The sequence below is a fragment of the Anabrus simplex genome, chromosome 2 (assembly GCF_040414725.1).
Source record: "Anabrus simplex isolate iqAnaSimp1 chromosome 2, ASM4041472v1, whole genome shotgun sequence".
NCBI classification, from domain to species: Eukaryota; Metazoa; Arthropoda; class Insecta; order Orthoptera; family Tettigoniidae; genus Anabrus; species Anabrus simplex.
Window position 1 is genome coordinate 734,751,013 of NC_090266.1, and position 20,636 is coordinate 734,771,648.

Here is a 20,636-nt window from a genome sequence, read left to right on the forward strand (position 1 = left end):
ATTAATTTAATCCAGTTACAAAAGCATACCTAGTAAAATAGTAGTCTAAGTAAGTGAACTAACTTGAACAATTATAAAATGAATAATTAAATCTAAGAAGAGTCCGAAATCGGTATTTTACGTACATTAACAAACAACCTAAACTAGTTAGGAAAGCGTAGTAAAATAGATGAACTAAGTGAATTAATTTGAAGGATTATAAAATCAGTGATGAAATTTAAGAAGAGTCGAAGATCGGTATCAATCAATCAGTCACTACTGGTCTGCATTTAGGGCAGTTGCCCAGGTGGCAGATTCCCTATCTGTTGTTTTCCTAGCCTTTTCTTAAATTAATGCAAAGAAATTGAAAATTTATTGAACACTTCCCTTGGTATGTTATACCAATCCCTAACTCCCCTTCCTATAAACTAATATTTGACCCAATTTGTCCTCTTGAATTCCAGCTTTAGCTTCATATTGTGATCTTTCGTGCTTTTAAAGACACCGCTCAAACTTATTTGTCTACTAATGTCATTCCACGCCATCTCTCCACTGACAGCTCGGAACATACCACTTAGTCGAGCAGCTCGTCTCCTTTCTTCCAAGTCTTCCTAGCCCAAACTTTGTAACATTTTTGTAACTCTACTCTTTTGTCGAAAATCACCCAGAACAAATCGATCTGCTTTTCTTTGGACTTTTTCCAGTTCTCGAATCAAGTAATCCTCGTGAGGGTCCCATACACTGGAACCATACTCTAGTTGGGGTCTTACCAGAGACTTATATGCCCTCTCCTTCACATCCTTACTACAACCCCTAAATACTCACATAACCATGTGCAGAAATTTGTACCCTTTAATTACATGTACTATATGTACAGTAACAGACTTGAGCTAATCCAGTTTAAAAATTCACTTCAATTTTAAAAACATAATTTTCGAAACATTTGCACTTGATAAACGGGAACATATTCCTGTTATAGTACGACCCTTCTTTGAGAACAGTGATGTACTTTTTGTGTAAAACAAACACATGACATTGCGTAGTACATTGTTCTTTTAGTAACATGACTCGCGATTCGAAATATGAAGAGTCTATTAACGAGTGTCGGCTCATTTTCAGGGCAATGTCACGGGGAGTCTTTTTATTGAGGCGAAGGGATTAACAGAGCACTATTACTCTTTCAGAACTTTGCTGTTTCGAAGCATCGATGTAGCTGGCATGTACGGAACGACTAGAGTTCCAGTTCACGCGACATGTCACATGAATCAATCTCACCGCTTCGAAACAGTGAAGCGTTGATATGTCGAGGCTTCGAGACAGCTGAGTGAGTTTCGAAGAATACACACACTAGCCAACTCTATTGGCGATCTGACGGAGCGAAGCTTAGCACACCTATCCTCCTGGTCCTCGCACCTACAGCAGCAAGCCGCACGTGGTGAGTTGAGGAGAGAGGGAAGCAGCGCCTGGGCTGCAATGTCAGTCTCCGATGCCTTGCACTCAGAAATACAAGCGATGGTTTTTCTCATTGCTTTCAAGTTTGTTAAATGGAACGATGTGCCAAATGCTTACGTTATAATGTGCTTTAGACTCCCATCGTTCTCATTTGAGGTTTGGGCTTCATCGGTAGCTTTGGTAGACCTCAATAAACGCCACTGAAAACAATATATTGGGGAAAATGTCAAGAGGAGGAGACCTGGCTTAACAAGTCCTGATGATGATTAATGGGTTGTAACACCAACCGTTCTTCTGAAAGGTAGTAGATGAAACATTGCATTCTTGGAAAATTGCACAAATTTTTAATCATACGAGGTCAATTTTTGACAGTACCTGCCATTAATTTCTCATGTTTCATGACTTACATTATCCATTGTTTAACACATTTCTGGCACAAACAATTCAAGATAAATTTTAAAGTCTTAGCTGATATTTATGTCAGATGTGTATACATCTGAAAGACTTTCATTATGGGTGGTGCATTTGTCTAGCTGTAATAGGAATGATATTTATGCATCTATAGGCAATATAACTGACAGTGGGATCAACTCCTGATTTCTTCATACTGCATTCAAATGAGTAAATCATTGTATTTTTAAAAGAAATTGATGATATCTTAACCATATATCGGTACTGTATCTCATCAGGTAACTAAAATTCATCATGGATTCCTACAAGAAAATCTAACTTGTTCTGTGTTCCATAAACTCTCTTATAATTGTGCAGTGTTCCTAAAATATGTTGAGAGTTTCCATATGAAGGCATTAGAAATAAACTGTACCGGGATGCTAAATAGTTAACCCAGAGTTTCCCAATCATGCATCATGAAGTGAACTTACGTTTCGTAAGTCCTGTTACAGAAATCCAGTCTCTCTTTGCATTCGTCAATATCAATACATGATTCTGTTCTCTCAGGATCAACTTTGAAGCCAACTGGACAGGAAGGATTACATGAAAAACTTCCAGGTTGATTTACACAGATTTCACTAGGGCTGCATGGGTTTGGCAGTTCTGTACACTCATCCACATCTATAAAATTGAAATAACATATTTGTTATACAGCTTCCATCTATGGACAATCATAATAACGGTTCAAATTAAGACTGCTGATAACATTTATACATTCAGGAAGTTATAGGGGTACATGATGATAGCAGGGCATTCCAAATCTATATTTTTGTAATAAAGGAATTGTTAAATTAATATTAAATACCAAGTAGCCTATAAAGTTAAAAATAAATCACCTTCTTAACCTTATGGCTTACAGTTAACATGCTGTTCCAGGCAAGCCTTCAGAGCGAGGTAAACCTATAAAACTGACACGGGTGGAATTTATTTGATGTTGCCTATTAATAGGTTTCTGATTGTCTATTTGTGAGACTATGAATAATAATATAATCTCATATCAACCATAAAGAAGCTGAAGTAAAATACTAACATATCAGGGATGTCAAGATAGATACATGCTATGGAATTCAGTAGGGTAGCATTTATAGAACTAGAGCAAAATCATAGAAAGTGCTGTCAAATGACAATCCGTGAATTTTATCCCCAAACATAAAATACATAATCGGTGGCCTGATCAGGCAAAAAATAATATTTTCATGTGTAATCGTAAGCACCCAGTGGTCTTATCATCATTTGTTAACAAGTGTTTTGGTCCATTGTTGGAGCAATGCATATTATGTAGTCTTCCTTCTAGTTAGATAATAATGTTATTGGTTTTACTTCCCAATGACTACCTTTTATGGATTTTGGAGACACTCAGTTTCCAGAATTTTGTCACAAAGGAGTTCTTTTACATACCAGTAAATCTACCGACGCAAGACGGATGTATTTGAGTACCTACAAATCTACTGGACCGAGCTGGTATCGAACCTCCCAACTTTGGCTCAGAAGGCAAGCGCCTCTCCTGTCTGAGCCACTCAGCCCAGTCATCTCCTTAGAACTGCAGTTTATTTCAGCTAGCTACACAGAATTTCATCTAAGTGTTTCACCAGAGTGATTTCTAAAACTGCTCGGAGACCTTAGTTCACCAAGCCATAGTTCTAAAGTAGTCACTCCTAATTCCAGCACATTTTTAAACTTTCACAAATCAGTCTTCCCCGTACGTCTGCTCTATCCGGTTATTTTTGGCAGCAAAAGTGTCTATATTAGAATCATGGAGCCCCAGATTTTTCTTAGAGTTTTTAGGAGGTTCTTCCCAATTGAAATTAATGACAATTTTGATCATTTTTCTTGTGTTTGCGTACATTTAAAATAAATTTTTATCCGCTTCATAGCCCATAAAGATCGTTCGACAGAGGCAATAGTAGCAGGAATAATCAACATTAAAGAGCAGAGTTTGGTTACTTCGAGTTATGCCACATTTAATCCTGAACATATTAAATATTTATAAGTTCTAGTATGCAGGACTTCTTAAATTCTGCTGATGCACAGAGGGCTGACAACTCGGTTTTTAGTACCAGGACGTTGAAGTGGCTACCATATGACTTAACAATGGTATCCAATGGCCGAGCAGGAAAGGGGAATTGATAAGATTTCTGGGGATATACTAAAGGCAATGGGTTGGGATATAGTACGGTACCATATCTGAAGTACTTATTTGATTATTGTTTGCTTGAAGGAGCTATGCCGAATGAATGGAAAGTTGCTATAGTAGCCCCTGTGTATGAAGGAAAGGGTGATAGACATAAAGCTGAAAACTACAGGCCAGTAAGTTTGACATGCATTGCATGTAAGCTTTGGGAAAGCATTCTTTCTGATTATATTAGACATGTTTGCGAAATTAATAACTGGTTTGACAGAAGGCTGTTTGGGTTTAGGAAAGGTTATTCCACTGAAGCTCAGCTTGCAGAATTTCAGCAAGATATAGCAAATATCCTGGATTCAGGAGGCCAAATGGACTGTATTGCGATTGATCTACCTAAGGCATTTGATAGGGTAGATCATGGGAGAATACTGGCAAAAATGAGTGCTATTGGACTAGAAAAAAGAGTGACTGAATGGGTGGCTATATTTCTAAAATATAGAACTCAGTGAATAAGAGTAGGCGAAGCCTTATCTGACCCTGTAATAATTAAGAGGGGTATTCCTCAAGGCAGTATTATTGGACCTTTATGTTTTCTTATATATATATATCAATGATATGTGTAAAGAAGTGGAATCAGAGATAAGGCTGTTTGCAGATGATGTTATTTTGTACAGAGTAATAAATAAGTTACAAGATTGTGAGCAGCTGCAGGGTGACCTCGATAGTGTTGTGAGATGGACGGTGGGCAATGGTATGATGATAAACGGGGTTAAAAGTCATGTTGTGAGTTTCACAAATAGGAAAAGCCCTCTCAGTTTTAATTACTGTGTTGATGGGGTGACAGTTCCTTTTGGGGATTATTGTAAATACCTAGGTGTTAATATAAGGAAAGACCTTCATTGGGGTAATCACATAAATATGATTGTCAATAAAGGGTACAGATCTCTGCACATGTTTATGAGGGTATTTAGAGGTTGTAGTAAGGATGTAAAGGAGAGGGCATATAAGTCTCTGGTAAGACCCCAACTGGAGTATGGTTCCAGTGTATGGGACCCTCACTAGGATTACTTGCTTCAAGAACTGGAAAAAATCCAAAGAAAAGCAGCTCGATTTGTTCTGGGCGATTTCCGACAAAAGAGTAGCGTCACAAAAATTTTGCAAAGTTTGGGCTGGGAAGTCTTGGGAGAAAGGAGACGAGCTGCTCATTTATGTGGTATGTTCCGAGCTGTCAGTAGAGAAATGGCGTGGGTGGACATCAGTAGACGAATAAATTTGAGTGGTGTCTTTAAAAGTAGGAAAGATCACAATATGAAGATAAAGTTGGAATTCAAGTGTACAAATTGGGGAAAATATTCGTTTATAGGAAGGGGAGTTAGGGATTGGAATAACTTACCAAGGGAAATGTTCAATAATTTTCCAATTTCTTTGCGATCATTTAAGAAAAGGCTAGGAAAGCAACAGATAGGGAATCTGCCACCTGGGCGACTGCCCTAAATGCAGATCGGCAGTGATTGATTGATTGATTGATTGATTGATTGATTGATTGATTGATTGATTGATTGATTGATTGATTGATTGATTGATTGATTGATTGATTGATTGATTGATTGATTGATTGATTGATTGATTGATTGATTGATTGATTGATTGATTGATTGATTGATTCGTCGTATGTTTCAAATAAGTCAAGATCCTAATCAAATTTATCACGTTCGATATTCAGAAATCTCTTGTATTCATCGCCTTTAACAGCACAATATCTTATACAGTATCATTAATTTGGGTTTGTAAAATGTTGAGCATGATTTCTGCTCGAGGCAGTACAGATGAGAATACATTAAATAAAACAAATTCAAAATCTTGTAGAGTAGCCAAGAAACCTCTTGAACTGATTCTCGTTTCACCCTCCCATTCTTCGGCGTTGCTTTTGACTGACTTGAAGAATTCAGATCCTCTTTTACTTCTGATATTACTTCAACCAAACACTCTGTACACTGTATATCCACCGTGGCGGGTAAACTGATGGCAAATGCTTAGTAGTAAAAGTCTCAAACACAGCTTTCCTCTTTGAAGATGTCGAGAAAAAAGTTGCGAACCCAGATAGAGTTTCAAAGAATACTTTACATTCCCGAATGCCTAAAACAGGCTGTTTAAGGACTAGGTTTAGATTGTGTGCACAAATAAGGCTGGCCGATATTTGGCAAGAATAATCTGTTGCAGACCGTTATGTTCTCCAGCCATAACAGAACACCCATCGAACGTTTGAGCGACTAATTTGTCACCAAATTGGAATTCATTGACAAAACGAAAACATGCCCAGCCAGAGAAACAGCAGAGCGATCAGTACTCACACCAATGAACCTAATAAATCTCTCCTGAATATCATCATGTGTAACGTAACGAAGAACAGAAGAAGGCTAGGGTGTTTGTGTAAATTCCGTGGCCTCATCCTCTATCACAGCTATAAATGGTCCTTCTTTGATACCCTCTTTTATTTTATTTAACAAAACAGCTGAGACTGAATCAATTAAGTCGTTTTGTATATCATATAAAGTACCAAGAAACGTAGCAGGGGTTTCAAAATGGTTCCATAATCTTTCATCATAAGTGGCTCTATAATGGAGCAATTGAATAAACTTTTCACTATTGACTGAGTCGTAGCTTTCTCGCTCTGCCAGGAAACAAACAGCATCTATTAAACAACTAACTATATACCTGTTTGCTTTTACTTTTTCATTATGTTTCACCCGGTTGATTTTGAAGGCAAAACTTAGGGGTTCCTCTAGTCTAGTGCTACCAATCTTCAGTAAAGCATTTTTGGAATTAACATGGTCTACACACTGTTTACGTCGTTTCTTTAATACATAATTTAATAACTGTTAACATCATAAACTCCCTTTATTGTCCAAACATTTGTGTCTACTGAAAATAAAAGGCAAGGCCAGCAATATAAGGAACACGACATGTATGATTTGTGTACCAGGAATCATTAAAACGACGCACTTTGCCTCTTCTTTCTGTTACCATAGCTGACATACTAGGAGTGGTCCTTTCGTTGTCTATGATTTGTTTCTTAGCAGAAAAAGTTTGGCTAGAGAATTAATGTTTTAATAAGTCCTCAACAACACATCCGCCTTCATTCTCCATCTCAGTTGAGTCTCCCTTTAACAGCAACGAAGGTGATGCAGGCAAGATACACGCTCATAACAATCACAAGTGAACACTGAAAGCTATTACAGTTAAGTTATACTGAGAGTCAACCAAGACCTGAGCGGTCCCTTTGATGTTGGCCAGTCTTCTGGTCAGTGAAGAGGTTTCCGCAGCGGTAGATAGTTCCGATGTTTGTTGCTTGTTGCTGCAGTCAGGAGTTTCCCTCAGTTTGGTTAGATATTCTGGTGAACTGACTTGACCAATTAAAATTTTTTTCGCTGTAAAAATATGTAAAATATTTCATAAGTTGTATGTTATTCGGTTTCGTTACCAACGCTTATATTTCATATGTAGACGGCTGTGAATAGTTATTGTTTTCGGTAGTGTATGTAACAAAATAAATAATTATTTAACATGAATTTGATATCTGATTGCATTGTGTACTTTTTAAGCTTTGTTAGAGTTTATTCCATTACTGTATTGTTCGCATAATTTTTACGGCGTTGAAGATGAATCCAAGAAAACTGTTGGCAGTACTGGCTGCAATAGCATGCTCAATATTCATAATGGCTGCCAGCCGTGAGCAACACGTGGGTGATGCCGTGACGCTTGAGTCACAACTGAAATACTTTAAAGCTAATAAAAGACGGAAGAAGGGGAAGGGGATTACGTAAGAAGTCTAAACAAATTGTTATGAACGTTTACAGTAGCCTACGAGATGAGAATCCGCTGTGGAGTGTTGAAGAAGTGGTGAAAAAACCGAGCAGCTGACCGGCGTTTCTACGTACAGTGTTCACATGGCTCGCGCGGAATTTAAAGGAATTCGTATGTTTTCTTCTGGTACCATATCTTATATTCTGGCCTGTGGTTGTTTATATATATCGTGAGAGTTTCTGACGATACGTCTCCTTAAAGTCGCTGAAAATTAAGTTTTAAGAAAGTGTTTGAATTATGTAAACAAGCAATCAAGGCGATAAGGAAAGTGAAACAAAACGTAACTCAACTAAGCTGCATGCCAGATATATGTGACAGAAAACGTTTGTTCGACTGTTCGTCAGTAGGCCTATGTGTCAGTTCAGTTCGAACTATGCACCCGCCGTAAGTAAAACAGGAAGGGCCTTAACTTACTCGAAATAAAAATAATAATAACAATTTGTATTTTATTTTAGTAACTGCTCTCTATCTAAAGAAATGTTGTCATGAGGGGATCATGAGCTCATTTTTTCCTTCCGAATGAAGAGACTGCAATATTTACAAAATTCCTGGAAACACTGCATTTTGCAATCCCACTCAGGTGGGTTTTCAGCTTGTTGAACTGTGAGAAACAGAAACTGCTACTGACAGTCGTTGCACGAGAGAGGAATCGTATACTTACGTCGTCATACTTATCATTGTAAGTCCCCATGCGCCTCACACAAATTGCATTATGAAATAAACCTTGCTTATCTTGCCTCGGTATTCGCCAGTAATGTGCAGGTTTTACATGGTCAATAATGGAATAAATAGGTATGGTGCGTAATCAACGTGCAACTATAAGAAAGGAAGTGATTGCTTTTTATGCTACACGATTTGAGAATGAAGTACTTGTCAGATAGATGGACGACGTTAATAATAAGTTGGCTGTGGTAGAGAAGGAGAATCAAGGCTGGAAGAGGGAACAGGGGACGTGCTCACATACGGAAGGATACCTTTCCTCAGCCAGCCTGACTTCTTCACTACAACATGGCAAACGTTTACTTGATTTGGGGATTGGATTATGGAATATTTTAACATTGTACTAGACTGCAATCATAAGAAAGCTTTTAGATCATCTTGACAACTATAGATTAGATATGACTGCTATCCAAGAAATGAGACGAACAGGTGACAGAGTTATAGGAAAGGAGGATCATATACTATTCTGCCACACAAAGGAGCACACATTTTGAACTGGTTTTATTTTAAGTAAGAAAAGAAGACATTGAAGTTTTCTTCACCTGGGTCTCCATGTCAGAATGCTTTACAACTGTAACAAATGTTTATAAAACTGGCTATTCACTTTTATTTTAGGAACCGGGTAGTTCTGGGAATAGTCAAATTCTAGTACTGCAAATGAAGTGCCTTTGCTATGAAATGGTCCTTCAAAGCCTTCCCCCTTTGATTTCTTTTGTTTGTTTGTGAATTTCAAATTGGACTCAGCATTCATTTAGAGGGTCACTTGCTAACTGTTCCTTAAGAAAGAAAGAAAGAAAGAAAGAAAGAAAGAAAGAAAGAAAGAAAGAAAGAAAGAAAGAAAGAAAGAAAGAAAGAAATACTAATTTTTTCACAAAAAATATCTTTAACTTGTATGAAATATGAAAAAGCATACTTTTAATTGCTTATTATACTGTATACATCATATCATACATCACCGTAGAAAGTTACTGTATGCTAATTGTCTGAAGCGTTAGCAGGAAATGGTTGTCAATTTTCATCTGCACTGTTATCTATCATTCTGTGACCATAAGAGATGTTTAATTGTTTTGATGATGTATAAATATCTATAGTTTTACAACCGCATTAACTTCTCATTCCATAATAACAACTTTAAACAAAACAGGTTTCTTGTCTTATTTCCCTAACAACTGCCAATTTATTGCTAGTGTCGCCAACCTGCTGTGCAGAAGCATTGCACAAACTTACATTCAACCATACAAATAGATTGTGCTTTTCTACATGGGTTACATGAATTATATAGTCTACATCATCGACAAAGATTTAAAAGAAATCTGTGACTGGATAGACCTGCATGGGCTTAGACTAAACAATGTAATCTCTCAAGCAATCATAATTCTACACCCAAACATTCACTCCAAAATCAACAATAATGTCTCTTCCAAAATTATACCCGTGTGAATCACCAACTAAATAACTTGAAGTGGGAAAATATCTACGAATATTCCTATATAAACACCTTTCTTGCATGCAACAAATGTCGACTATCTCCAGAAACGTACTTTTATCTCGAAGCTCAATACATAGATTCCAGAAGATTTGTTCTCGGGTGTTGAAAGAGCGCCTTGTCTCTACACTTGTGTTACCTCACTTTGGCTGTTGTCGTGTAGTTTACAGTAATCTGACTGCCATTCTTGATCATAAATTACAATGTGCTCAAAACACTGCTGTGTGCCACCTCAGCAATGTTTTGTAATATAACCGTGTCATCTCAGCCTACGGTGAACATGTCAGGTTAAGACCAAAACAGTGAGATAACATTCACACCTTCTTCCTTTCAGACCTTCTTCACCGAATTCTCTCTACCTTACATTCATTCTCAGTTTAACTGGTTGTCATCCCACCGCAATTTTGTAACTCGTTCAAAAACAGGCACAGTCTTATCTATACCATCTAATCGTACAACAAAATACACAAATTCTTTATTTTAGTAACTATAAGTTCTCCTATACGTTGAACACTAAATACCGGTATAACAACTACAATCCTATAAAATACCTGTAAAAATCACATTATTAAAGAAAGAATTTTAAAAACACTATTATTATTTTTAATTATGTGTATCTTTACAGTTATGCTATAGAGTTGTAGTTTTTATATTTAGGGTTCGACGAACTGGATAACGTAAAGTTGCATTAACTGAGTTGAAACTAGAAGGTATGGCTTCATTTTCAACAAAGAAACACTTCTGTTGTTCATGACCGGGGAATAAGCTACCTACCTAGCTCTGTCAGAGAAGGCCCCTGCCAGATTCGGGAAATGCTGTCGGCAATATCTCTTCAATAATTGAACATTCTAAACTGTAAATTGTTAGCAGCAGCGATTTTAAGTAGTTATTTCATGAGTAGCTACTAAGCTCAATTTGTAGGATTCCAGCAAGACATAGCAGATATCCTGGATTCATGAGGTAAAATCGACTGTATTGCAATTCACATATCTATGGCATTTGATAGGGTAGATCATGGGACACTACCGGCAAAAATGAGTGCTCTTGGTCTAGACGAAAGAGTGACTGAATGGGTGGCTATATATCTAGAAAACAGAACTCAAAAAGTTAGAGTAGGCGAATCTTTATCTGACCCTGTAATAAGTAAGAGAGGAATTCCTCATGGCAGTATTGTTGGACCTTTATGATTTCTTACAGTACATATATCAATGATATGAGTAAAGAAGTGGAATCAGAGATAAGGCTTTTTACAGATGGTGTTATTCTGTACAGAGTAATAGATAAGTTACAAGATTGTGAGCAACTGCAATATGACCTCGATAATGTTGTCAGGTGGAAGGTATGCAACGGTATGTTGATAAACATGGTTAAAAGTGAGGTTGTGAGTTTCACATATAGGAAAAGTCCTCTCAGTTTTAACTACTGCGTTGATGGGTGAAAGTTCCTTTCGGTGATCATTGTAAGTACCCAGGTGTTAATATATGGAAAGATCCTCATTGGAGTAATCACATAAATATGATTGTAAACAAAGGGTACAGATCTCTGCACATGGTTACGAGGGTATTTAGAGGTTGTAGTAAGGATGTTTAGGAGAGGGCATACACGCCTCCGGTAAGATCCCAACTAGAGTATGGTTCCGGTGTATGGGACCCTCACAAGGTTTACTTGATTCATGAACAGGAAAAATTCCAAAGAAAAGCAGCTCGATTTGTCCTGGGTTATTTCCGAAAAAACTGTAGCATTACAAAAATGTTGCAAAGTTTGGGCTGGGAAGACTTGGGAGAAAGGAGACGAGCTGCTCGAATAAGTGGTATGTTCTGAGTTGTCTGTGGAGAGATGGCGTGAAATGACATCGGTAGACGAATAAGTTTGAGAAGTATCTTTAAAAGTAGGAAAGATCACAATATGAAGATAAAGCTGGAATCCAAGAGGACAAATTGGGACCAATATTCATTTTTAAGAAGGGGAGTTAGGGACTGGAATACCTCACCAAGGGAGATGTTCTATAATTTCCAATTTGTTTTCAATTATTTAAGAAAAGGCTAGAAAAATTGCAGATAGGGAAGCTGCCACCTGGGCAACTGCCCTAAATGCAGATCGGGATTGATTGATTGATTGATTGATTGATTGATTGATTGATTGATTGATTGATTGATTGATTGATTGATTGATTGATTGATTGATTGATTGATTGATTGATTGATTGATTGATTGATTGATTGATTGATTGATTGATTGATTGATTGATTGATTGATTGATTGATTGATTGATTGATTGATTGGATTGGATTGATTGTAAGGATTCAGTTATATATATGTTAATATTTTTTGTAGATTTTTTACTACTTCAAGATTGCCATCATCATCCATCACTACATTACTACCATTATCTGTATTGGTAATCAAGTTAACAGTTGTAAGTAATTTTTTATTTCTGATTATTATTGTACAGTATATACCGTTTATATTGTATCTCATAATCTGGTTGGATGGCGGAGATGTCCAAATGGCCGTAATCTTTCCAGAGAAAGTGAATTTAATCTAATCTAATCTACTCTACTTGTTGTTTATATGGAGACATAAACATAATACAGTACTGAAAGGCAAGTTGGCAATCACAACATTGATGTAATCTAAAAATTAGAATGAAAACAGGCCTTTGGAGAAATAACATGAGGAATGATCCAGTGGAAGAAAGGGAAGTAGAGTTGTAGGGTATATAATATTCTGAAGATGAGGAAAGTTACATTGGGCTTACCGAAATAGTGCCTGGTCCAGAGTATAGCTAAAGGAAAATGAAAGCCCAGAACTCAGAGAATATTCATCTATAGTTCATTTCTTTAATAAATCTAATGGAAAATATATTATATGGTCTTTTAATGTTCAATCAATCAATCAATCAATCAATCAATGTATCCATCAATCAATCAATCAATTCCATGCATCTACCTGATTTCCTGAATAGGTCCTATTACCAATGTTCTGTATTTTTGTATATTATGTAAAGATATACGAACAACTTTTTCTAATCTCACTTACTTCAGGCTCAAATGCATTTGAACATGAAAATAGTAATATTGACACATTGATGCATATACACATTTCTTTGGAGTAAACAACCATGACCATAATTGCCCCATTATGACACTGTATGAACTAGTTTCATTATAATGAACAGTGTTACTATAACCTAATCAATAAATGAAGATTTGGTATTTATAACATGTGTACGTACCAACACAAGTCCTATGTGCACGGCTGTATTCGAATCCAATGGCACACGTCATATCACATTCATAAGCCCCCACTGTGTTGCGACATATCTCCTTGTTAGGAACACAGCTGTGGATATTCTCAGCACATTCATCCACATCTACAAGTGTTCAAAAGTATTAAACATACAGAAAAAAACAAAGACCACATGGCATATATGTAAGAGGGAAATGTTACATTGTTACTCCTTAACAGAGCACATAAAATCTCAAACATTATGTGCAAATTAATGTAAAATATTACGATTCGAGATGCTTTTGCCAGGCGAAGTTTCTAGATTCATTAGGCTTGCCCATACCTCAGCTGTGATGTATTTTTACATTTCTTGGAAGTTGGTCATATATGTTTTCATTATTTTCTTTTGTTTCTTAACGAGTATTTATAACTCCTAATACAGGGTGTGAAATCATAAAGAAATGGTTGGAGTGGGGGGAAGGATCACAGTGTTTAACTACTTCAATTACCTCAATCGGTATCCGGCGGTGGAGTGGGTATACAATTCGCCAGTAGGTAAATTACTCCCGCCCCTATTATCTTATTGTTAGAACTCGGTTGTTATAAAAGGAATTATAAGTATTGGAAAGTTATTCCGGTGGTATACTCCTTACAAGTGAACTATCAATACGGTCATTTCGAAACCGACAATTAAACTTCGCTGAGAGGATGAGGAGACCATAAAATAGCTATGTACAAAAAATTAGCGCCTTTTTCAAACTGGAAGGTGTCGAAATATTGATACAAAATCTTTGTGGCAACGCAGCTACTGGACAACCCTTGCATCTTGCTAGCGCGGCGCACAGCGGAGTGGAGTTGCAGTCGTGCTGAAGAGAAATACATAGCATGAACTGGCAGGTTATCGCGTGCCAAGGTCTCTTGAAGTAGTCCAGGAATCTACCAGTAGCAAACACTTGTCTTCCACGAATGGAAAGATAGCTTCTTAACACCAGTACTTTCATTCCTTTTTTTCCTAATTTTGTGGCTGTTAGACTTATATTTTTGGCATGTCAAAATTTTTTGAAAACTCTTGGACCAAAGTTCCAGTTGACTCCTGTGGTACAATGAATAATTTCGGGAAAAGAGTACTGGCCATACTAATTGTAGACATAATTGTGTAGGAATGGGTGAATGCACTAACCGATTGAGCAACTGCTTCTGTTCGTTTCTCACCAACAAACGATACAGTACGTTTTGCTTTCAGTTCGTGCACGAAACCATTCTGATGAGTATTGTGTATTGAATAAGGGGTGTAATCTAAAAATCGCTCTGTAGCTGCTTCCACAAATTTCTTTGCGACTTCTATCTTTTTCTCCATCTTCTTCTTTCAGATACCGTACGCATAGAATACAAATTTTGTGACCTTTCTACTTTTGATTCGGTACATTTTCTTGAAGCAACTCTGTCAACCAGTAGGTGCGCTCTTATTACTTTGTCCCATTGAAATCTCTCTTGAAATGTCGATGGCCCACAGTCGCATGCCTTCATCACAAATGTTCTGCATCAACCTTCTTGCCCCTGCACAACGAGAAAATAATGTTTAATGCATCAATTTCCGGTGTTAAACGGGACTTAATGACGTAGATTTTAATTAGTTCTTCCACATGTACAGTTGTCGTAGCGACGTCACCATAAAAACTTTGCGAACAGTGGTTAATGAAAGCCGCTTCTTACACCCTCCGCACTACCCCCCCCCCCACCATCCCAACATTTTAACCACATTTTACTCTTGTACGCAAAATTTACAGTGTGTTTCACTTTCTTCTGTGGACTGGAAGGATATCTTGAAATGTCTGGTGACTGCGGTGTTGTTTCACTGGATTGACAGGAATCAGACTCGGGGCACGAACTCGGATCCGTAACAACTCTCGTACCTAGCAATGGTGTGCTGCCTTCTCTTTCAGATGATGCATATGGGATGTTACTGCTTCGACTGTCACTTTCGCGCTATTTCTCTCCAGACAATGCTGACACCCATGGGATGATTTTCAATTAGTTCGATCACATGTCGACCTATCTCCCTTTCTTCCGATGTTATTTTACGGGTAAAATTTCACGCAAATAACGTAACACATACTCTAGAAAATTAGCTGGAATCATGACTGCTCTCTCAAAGGAACATGTGTTAACTGCCTGGCATAGAAAGCTCAAAGTAACGCGCTCGCCCGAACTGGTGACCAAAGCCGTCCACGTCCAGCTATAGGCCTATTTGCTAACGCGTGCAATCTTACTACACATTTCCGTGTCGATTTCAGGATCTTGCAGCTCGAAATGGCAGCTAAATTCTTGTATCTTGCTTTCTTATGGTCCACTCATCTTCTCAGCGGAATTTCACTGTCGGTTTCGATATGACCGTATTGATAGTTCCCTTGTTAAGTGAATATAGTCCTATTTGCTACCTACCGTAAACATACCCTCTCTAAGAAGCACAGGAGTAGTGTAATCTCGAGCTACTTTGAGCGATGACAAGGGATGAGGGCTTTAGTAATTTATATTTTTGCCCTGGTTTCAGATGGTCTTACCACAGTGAAACATGAACAATAGATTGCAAGTGCGGAGTTGCTTTGTTACGGTACTCAAGGCCTGGCACAGTCATTCTATTATTTCTATATTATGTGTATTATTGCTGACATTTTTATGAAAATATGCACAGTAAAAGACATTAATTAATTTAATGTGTTCTACATTTTCCTCATTATTTTATAATGAATGGAGCCCCCCTAGGCAATTTTAGTGAGGAGGAACATTTGAGATAAAATCGTCGAGGGGGGGGGAACCCTCTTCCCCTCCTGCTATTTCACACCCTGTCCAAATATTTTACTTCCTAACAAATGTTTTATGTACACATAATTTTCAGTCAAATAAATGTATGTATATTTACATATATGTTTCAAGCACATACGTTTCCTGGTTTCAAAGATTTCAAACTGCTAGATTGCTACATTCCATTATAAATACAAAGCAAACATTTGCAAGAGAGAACACATTACCGTAACAATTGTCAGCTTGAGGTAGTTTGTTGGCATAGTTAATGTAGCAGAATTTTGCATATTTATTAATTTAAAATAATATTAATAATAATAATAATAATAATAATAATAATAATAATAATAATAATAATAATAATAATAATAATAATAATAATTTCAGTTAAACAAATAGCATTTCATTTACTTCTTGGGACAATCCCCACAAACCACTCCTTACAGAAAATAATGTGAATTATTTAATTCATTTTGATATAATCAAGTAGTGATATTTTATTAACATTAATAATTATGTTTATAGCTCTTTTACATTAGTAAAGTCTGGACAAAATAAATAGTGTACTTTATTTAGATTTTAGGTCAGGTAGTCTATTCCAGCAATTTTTTTTTTATTTTGTTATTATTGCATGTATGATTATTATTCTTATTATTCTTATTATTCTTATTATAGGCTGACTCGGCCTAAGCAAGGAGTCACCCTCTTGATTATGAAACTACAGGTACATATATGTACAAATATTTACAACAGAAATAATTACAAAATATACATTTATACACTAAATACAAACAACTTCAGACTTCTTATGTTCCCGTTTTGGGAATCTGTTCTTCAGTATTCTGGAACTGCGGCCTGGAACTTCATGCTTTTTGGCGTGAGTCAGAGGAAAAGTCGTTCCTAGGAACTTTCTCACAATGTGGCAAGTGCTCAGGAGGGTGGCTTTCTGTAATTCTACGTATGTGTGATGATGCAGTTTTAATGCGGCCAGAGAGCTGTGCAAGCATTTTGGAATAACACCGGTACATGATATTACCATTGGAACTGTGGTGACTGATTCTAGTTTCCACAGGCGTTGTATTTCTATTGCCAGTTCTGTGTATTTTGATATCTTTGTGGCTATTGTTGTTTGCAGATTGGAGGTATTTGGACAGGCAATTCCTATAAGGGATGCGGATCTTTTTGATTTATCGATTAGAATAATATCTGGCCTATTGTTGCTGAACGTGACATCGGTTATGACTTCTCGGTCCCATAGTAGTTTATATGAAGAGTTTTCGAGAATGGGTGGAGGTGTACATTTCCAATATGCAGTTGATGACTGAAGAAATCCACATTTTACAGAAAGTTTCAGGTGAATGATTTTTGCTACCTGATCATGTCGGTGCTTATAATCGGTGTTGGCCAAGTGTGGGCAACCAGAGATGACGTGCTGTATGCTCTCTGTAGTTCTGGAACAGCGGCGGCAGTTGTCTGAGACAACTGTTGGATCCTTCATGATAAATCTACGGTAGTTCCGTGTAGCAATTACTTGATCTTGGATGGCCAGAACAAATCCTTCTGTTTCTGGGAAAAGGCCGGAGTAGGTCAGCCAAGCGTGCGACGCAGGTTTGTCGATATGAGGCTGATCCAGTTCATGGGGGTATTTCCCGTGAAGAGGTTTTTGCTTCCACATGGCCATATTCATCTCTTTTGTAGGTGGGGTAGAAACAGGCATTTCTGGCGACGACAGATTGAGAGGTGTATAGTTTATATCAGCTCTGAAAACAGCATGATGAAGACACGATGTATCAGCTCTCGAGTGGAAATATTCTCTTAGACTTGATATTAGATTGCTATGTAAATTGACAATGGATAAAAAGCCCCTACCACCTTCTGATCTCGGGAGTGTAAGACGTTCGGTTGCAGATTTAGGATGGTGCATATGGTACCGGGTGAAACTGCTGTTTTCGTTTGTAACTGCTGAAGTTCTGTTTGGGTCCATTTTATGATACCAAAGGAGTATGTGAGCAGTGGTACGGCGTACGTATTGACTGCTTTGGTAAGATGTTTAGCTGTCAGTTTTGATGATGGTACCCTGTTGAGACGTGTTATATATTGCTGCGTGACATTTCTCTTGATGTCGGCATGTTTCATACGAGTGCTCTGATGAAAACCGAGGTATTTGTACATTTCTTCTTCCTCCAGCTGTTATATGGATTCGTCCCTTAAACTCGAAGGTGTCCCTTGTGCTGAGTAGGATCCTCTGATGACAGTTTGGGTTCTGCATTTGTCCAATCCAAACCGCATGCCTATATCTGAAGAAAACGTCTCGGCAATTGAGAAGAGATGTTGGAGATGGGGTTTGGTAGAGGCACACAGCTTAATGTCATCCATATAGAGTAGGTGGCTGATTTTGAATAGCTCTTCTCGCTTATTCTTAATGCTAAATCCATACCCACTTGTGTTCAGTAGGTAGGATAGTGGATTTAATGCCATGCAGAACCATAATGGACTCAGTGAGTCCCCTTGGAAGATCCCTCGTCGTATTGGTATGGGTCTTGTTGCAACACTGCAGTTTCTTAGAGAAACGTGAAGTGAGGTGTTCCAGTCTGCCATTACCGTCTTCAGGAAGTGAATGATTGAGGGGTCAACTTTATATAGTTCCAGAACATGTATGAGCCAAGTGTGTGGTACTGAATCAAAGGCCTTTTGGTAGTCAATGAAGCACGTGAATAGGTTCCTGGATTTATGGTGTGCTTGTTCCAGGACCACAGTGTCGATAATCAGTTGCTCCTTGCACCCCTTGGTATTCTTCTTGCAACCCTTTTGCTCCTCGGCAATGATGTAGTTTTCCTCGCAGTGTTTCAGAATTATGATGGCTATTATAGATGTAAATATCTTATATAGAGTAGTTAGACATGTTATAGGCCGATACTTCACTGGATTTTGCAGAATTTCATCCTTTGGTTTCAGATATGTAATGCCAGTGCACAGGAAAGCTGGGAATGTTGCCGGGTTGTCTAAAAATTTCTGGAAATCTTGAGTCAGAAGGAAATGAGTACATGTAAATTTCTTGTAGTAATAATTGTATATCAGATCAATGCCTGGGGCCTTCCAGTTCTGCAGTTTCTTGATGCTCTGTTGTATTTCTCCGATCTGAACAGCCTTGGTTGCCATATGCTTCACTTCATTAGTTCTATCTTTCAGTTCACTGATCCAATGGGCTTCCGCATTGTGCTCTATTGGGTTTGACCATACTCCCGACCAATAGCTGTGAATTTTTTCTTCGCTGGGCGTATTTCCATCTTGTGCTGCATCTTGTGTTCTCTCGTTAAGATTGTTGTATTATTATTATTATTATTATTATTATTATTATTATTATTATTATTATTATTATTATTATTACTTCATTATGGGCTGCTGACAAATATTTATTTCACAATGAAGAACTGAACAATAAAATTACCTTATATAGTATTCCTACACTATTTAATAGTGGTTCTTAGAATGAATTGCCACAGTAGAGGTGGTTTCATAGTATAGCTGCAATAACCTTAAGGGAAGTTATACTCCTACCATAAACCTCACTGCAGAATTTGGATCTAAAGCATAGTTAGGACATAAATGGATATCATTTCACTATTAACTTTCTCATGCTTGCCACATGCTTAACGATCATTCGAGATTTACATTTTGGTCTATATTAGGTGATGTCCTGTCCAAACATCAGATTCTTTGACGAATTTTGTTATTATGTTCACAGGTTGAAGTATCAGAAGGAACTCCCAGAGAGTTGTATAGTATAGTATAGTATAGTATAGTACAACATAGTAAATTAATACATCTTCATATAAAATTTCATGATATACCCATAGAATATCAAGTGAAACTAAATCCATCCACACTAACTACGAAGTTAAGTAGGTATGCATTTTAAAAGATATACAGGCAATAACAGAATGCAGTAACTTACCTTCACATGATAAATGTTCTTGATCAAATTTGTAGCCAGCAGGGCAGTTAGCCTTCTCTGCTTTTAGCTGGCAAGTAAAACTTCCTTCTGTGTTGATGCAGAATTCTTTTCCAACATCACAATTATCAGAGCCCTCCATACACTCATTTATATCTGAAGAACAAGAATATTCGGTTAATAATGTACAAGTGCATAGGAGAAAGGAGACTGAAGGATGAATGCCAGTAGTTTACAATGGAGAAGTAGAGACAAAAACTGGAGTTGCTGTAATTTTAGGAAGATATAAAGAAATATATAGAAAAGAAATTGTATGTAAGAGAGAGGATCATTACACTGACATTTCACTTGGAGAAGGGAACTATGAATTTATTTCAAGTATGTGCCCCACAAGATGAAAATAGAAATGAATTCGAGCTGTTTAGTTGAAATATATTCCCCATCTCTTCTGCCGCGGAAGTATTGCGATATTTTTCTGCAATTGTATAAAGACTAACCACCACTGATGTGTACAGAAAAATTGGGGAGGGGAAAAAGCAGGAATTAATGGATGGCATAGGTTGACACCTCATTGCAGT

The 20,636-nt window shown here is 37.3% G+C and overlaps 1 protein-coding gene across 3 annotated transcripts in view; it reads right to left on the reverse strand.

The window, feature by feature from the left end:
- The window catches only part of LOC136864416 (fibulin-1), a 451,544-nt gene that overhangs the window by 189,448 nt on the left and 241,460 nt on the right, over positions 1-20,636 (reverse strand). For all 3 annotated transcript variants that reach the window (XM_067141388.2, XM_067141387.2, XM_067141386.2), the window contains 3 exons: positions 20,062-20,214; positions 13,312-13,449; positions 2,313-2,502 (listed from right to left, as the gene is read on the reverse strand). In XM_067141388.2, coding sequence (XP_066997489.2) covers positions 2,313-2,502; positions 13,312-13,449; positions 20,062-20,214 — 481 coding nt within the window. The remainder of the gene's footprint in view (positions 1-2,312; positions 2,503-13,311; positions 13,450-20,061; positions 20,215-20,636) is intronic.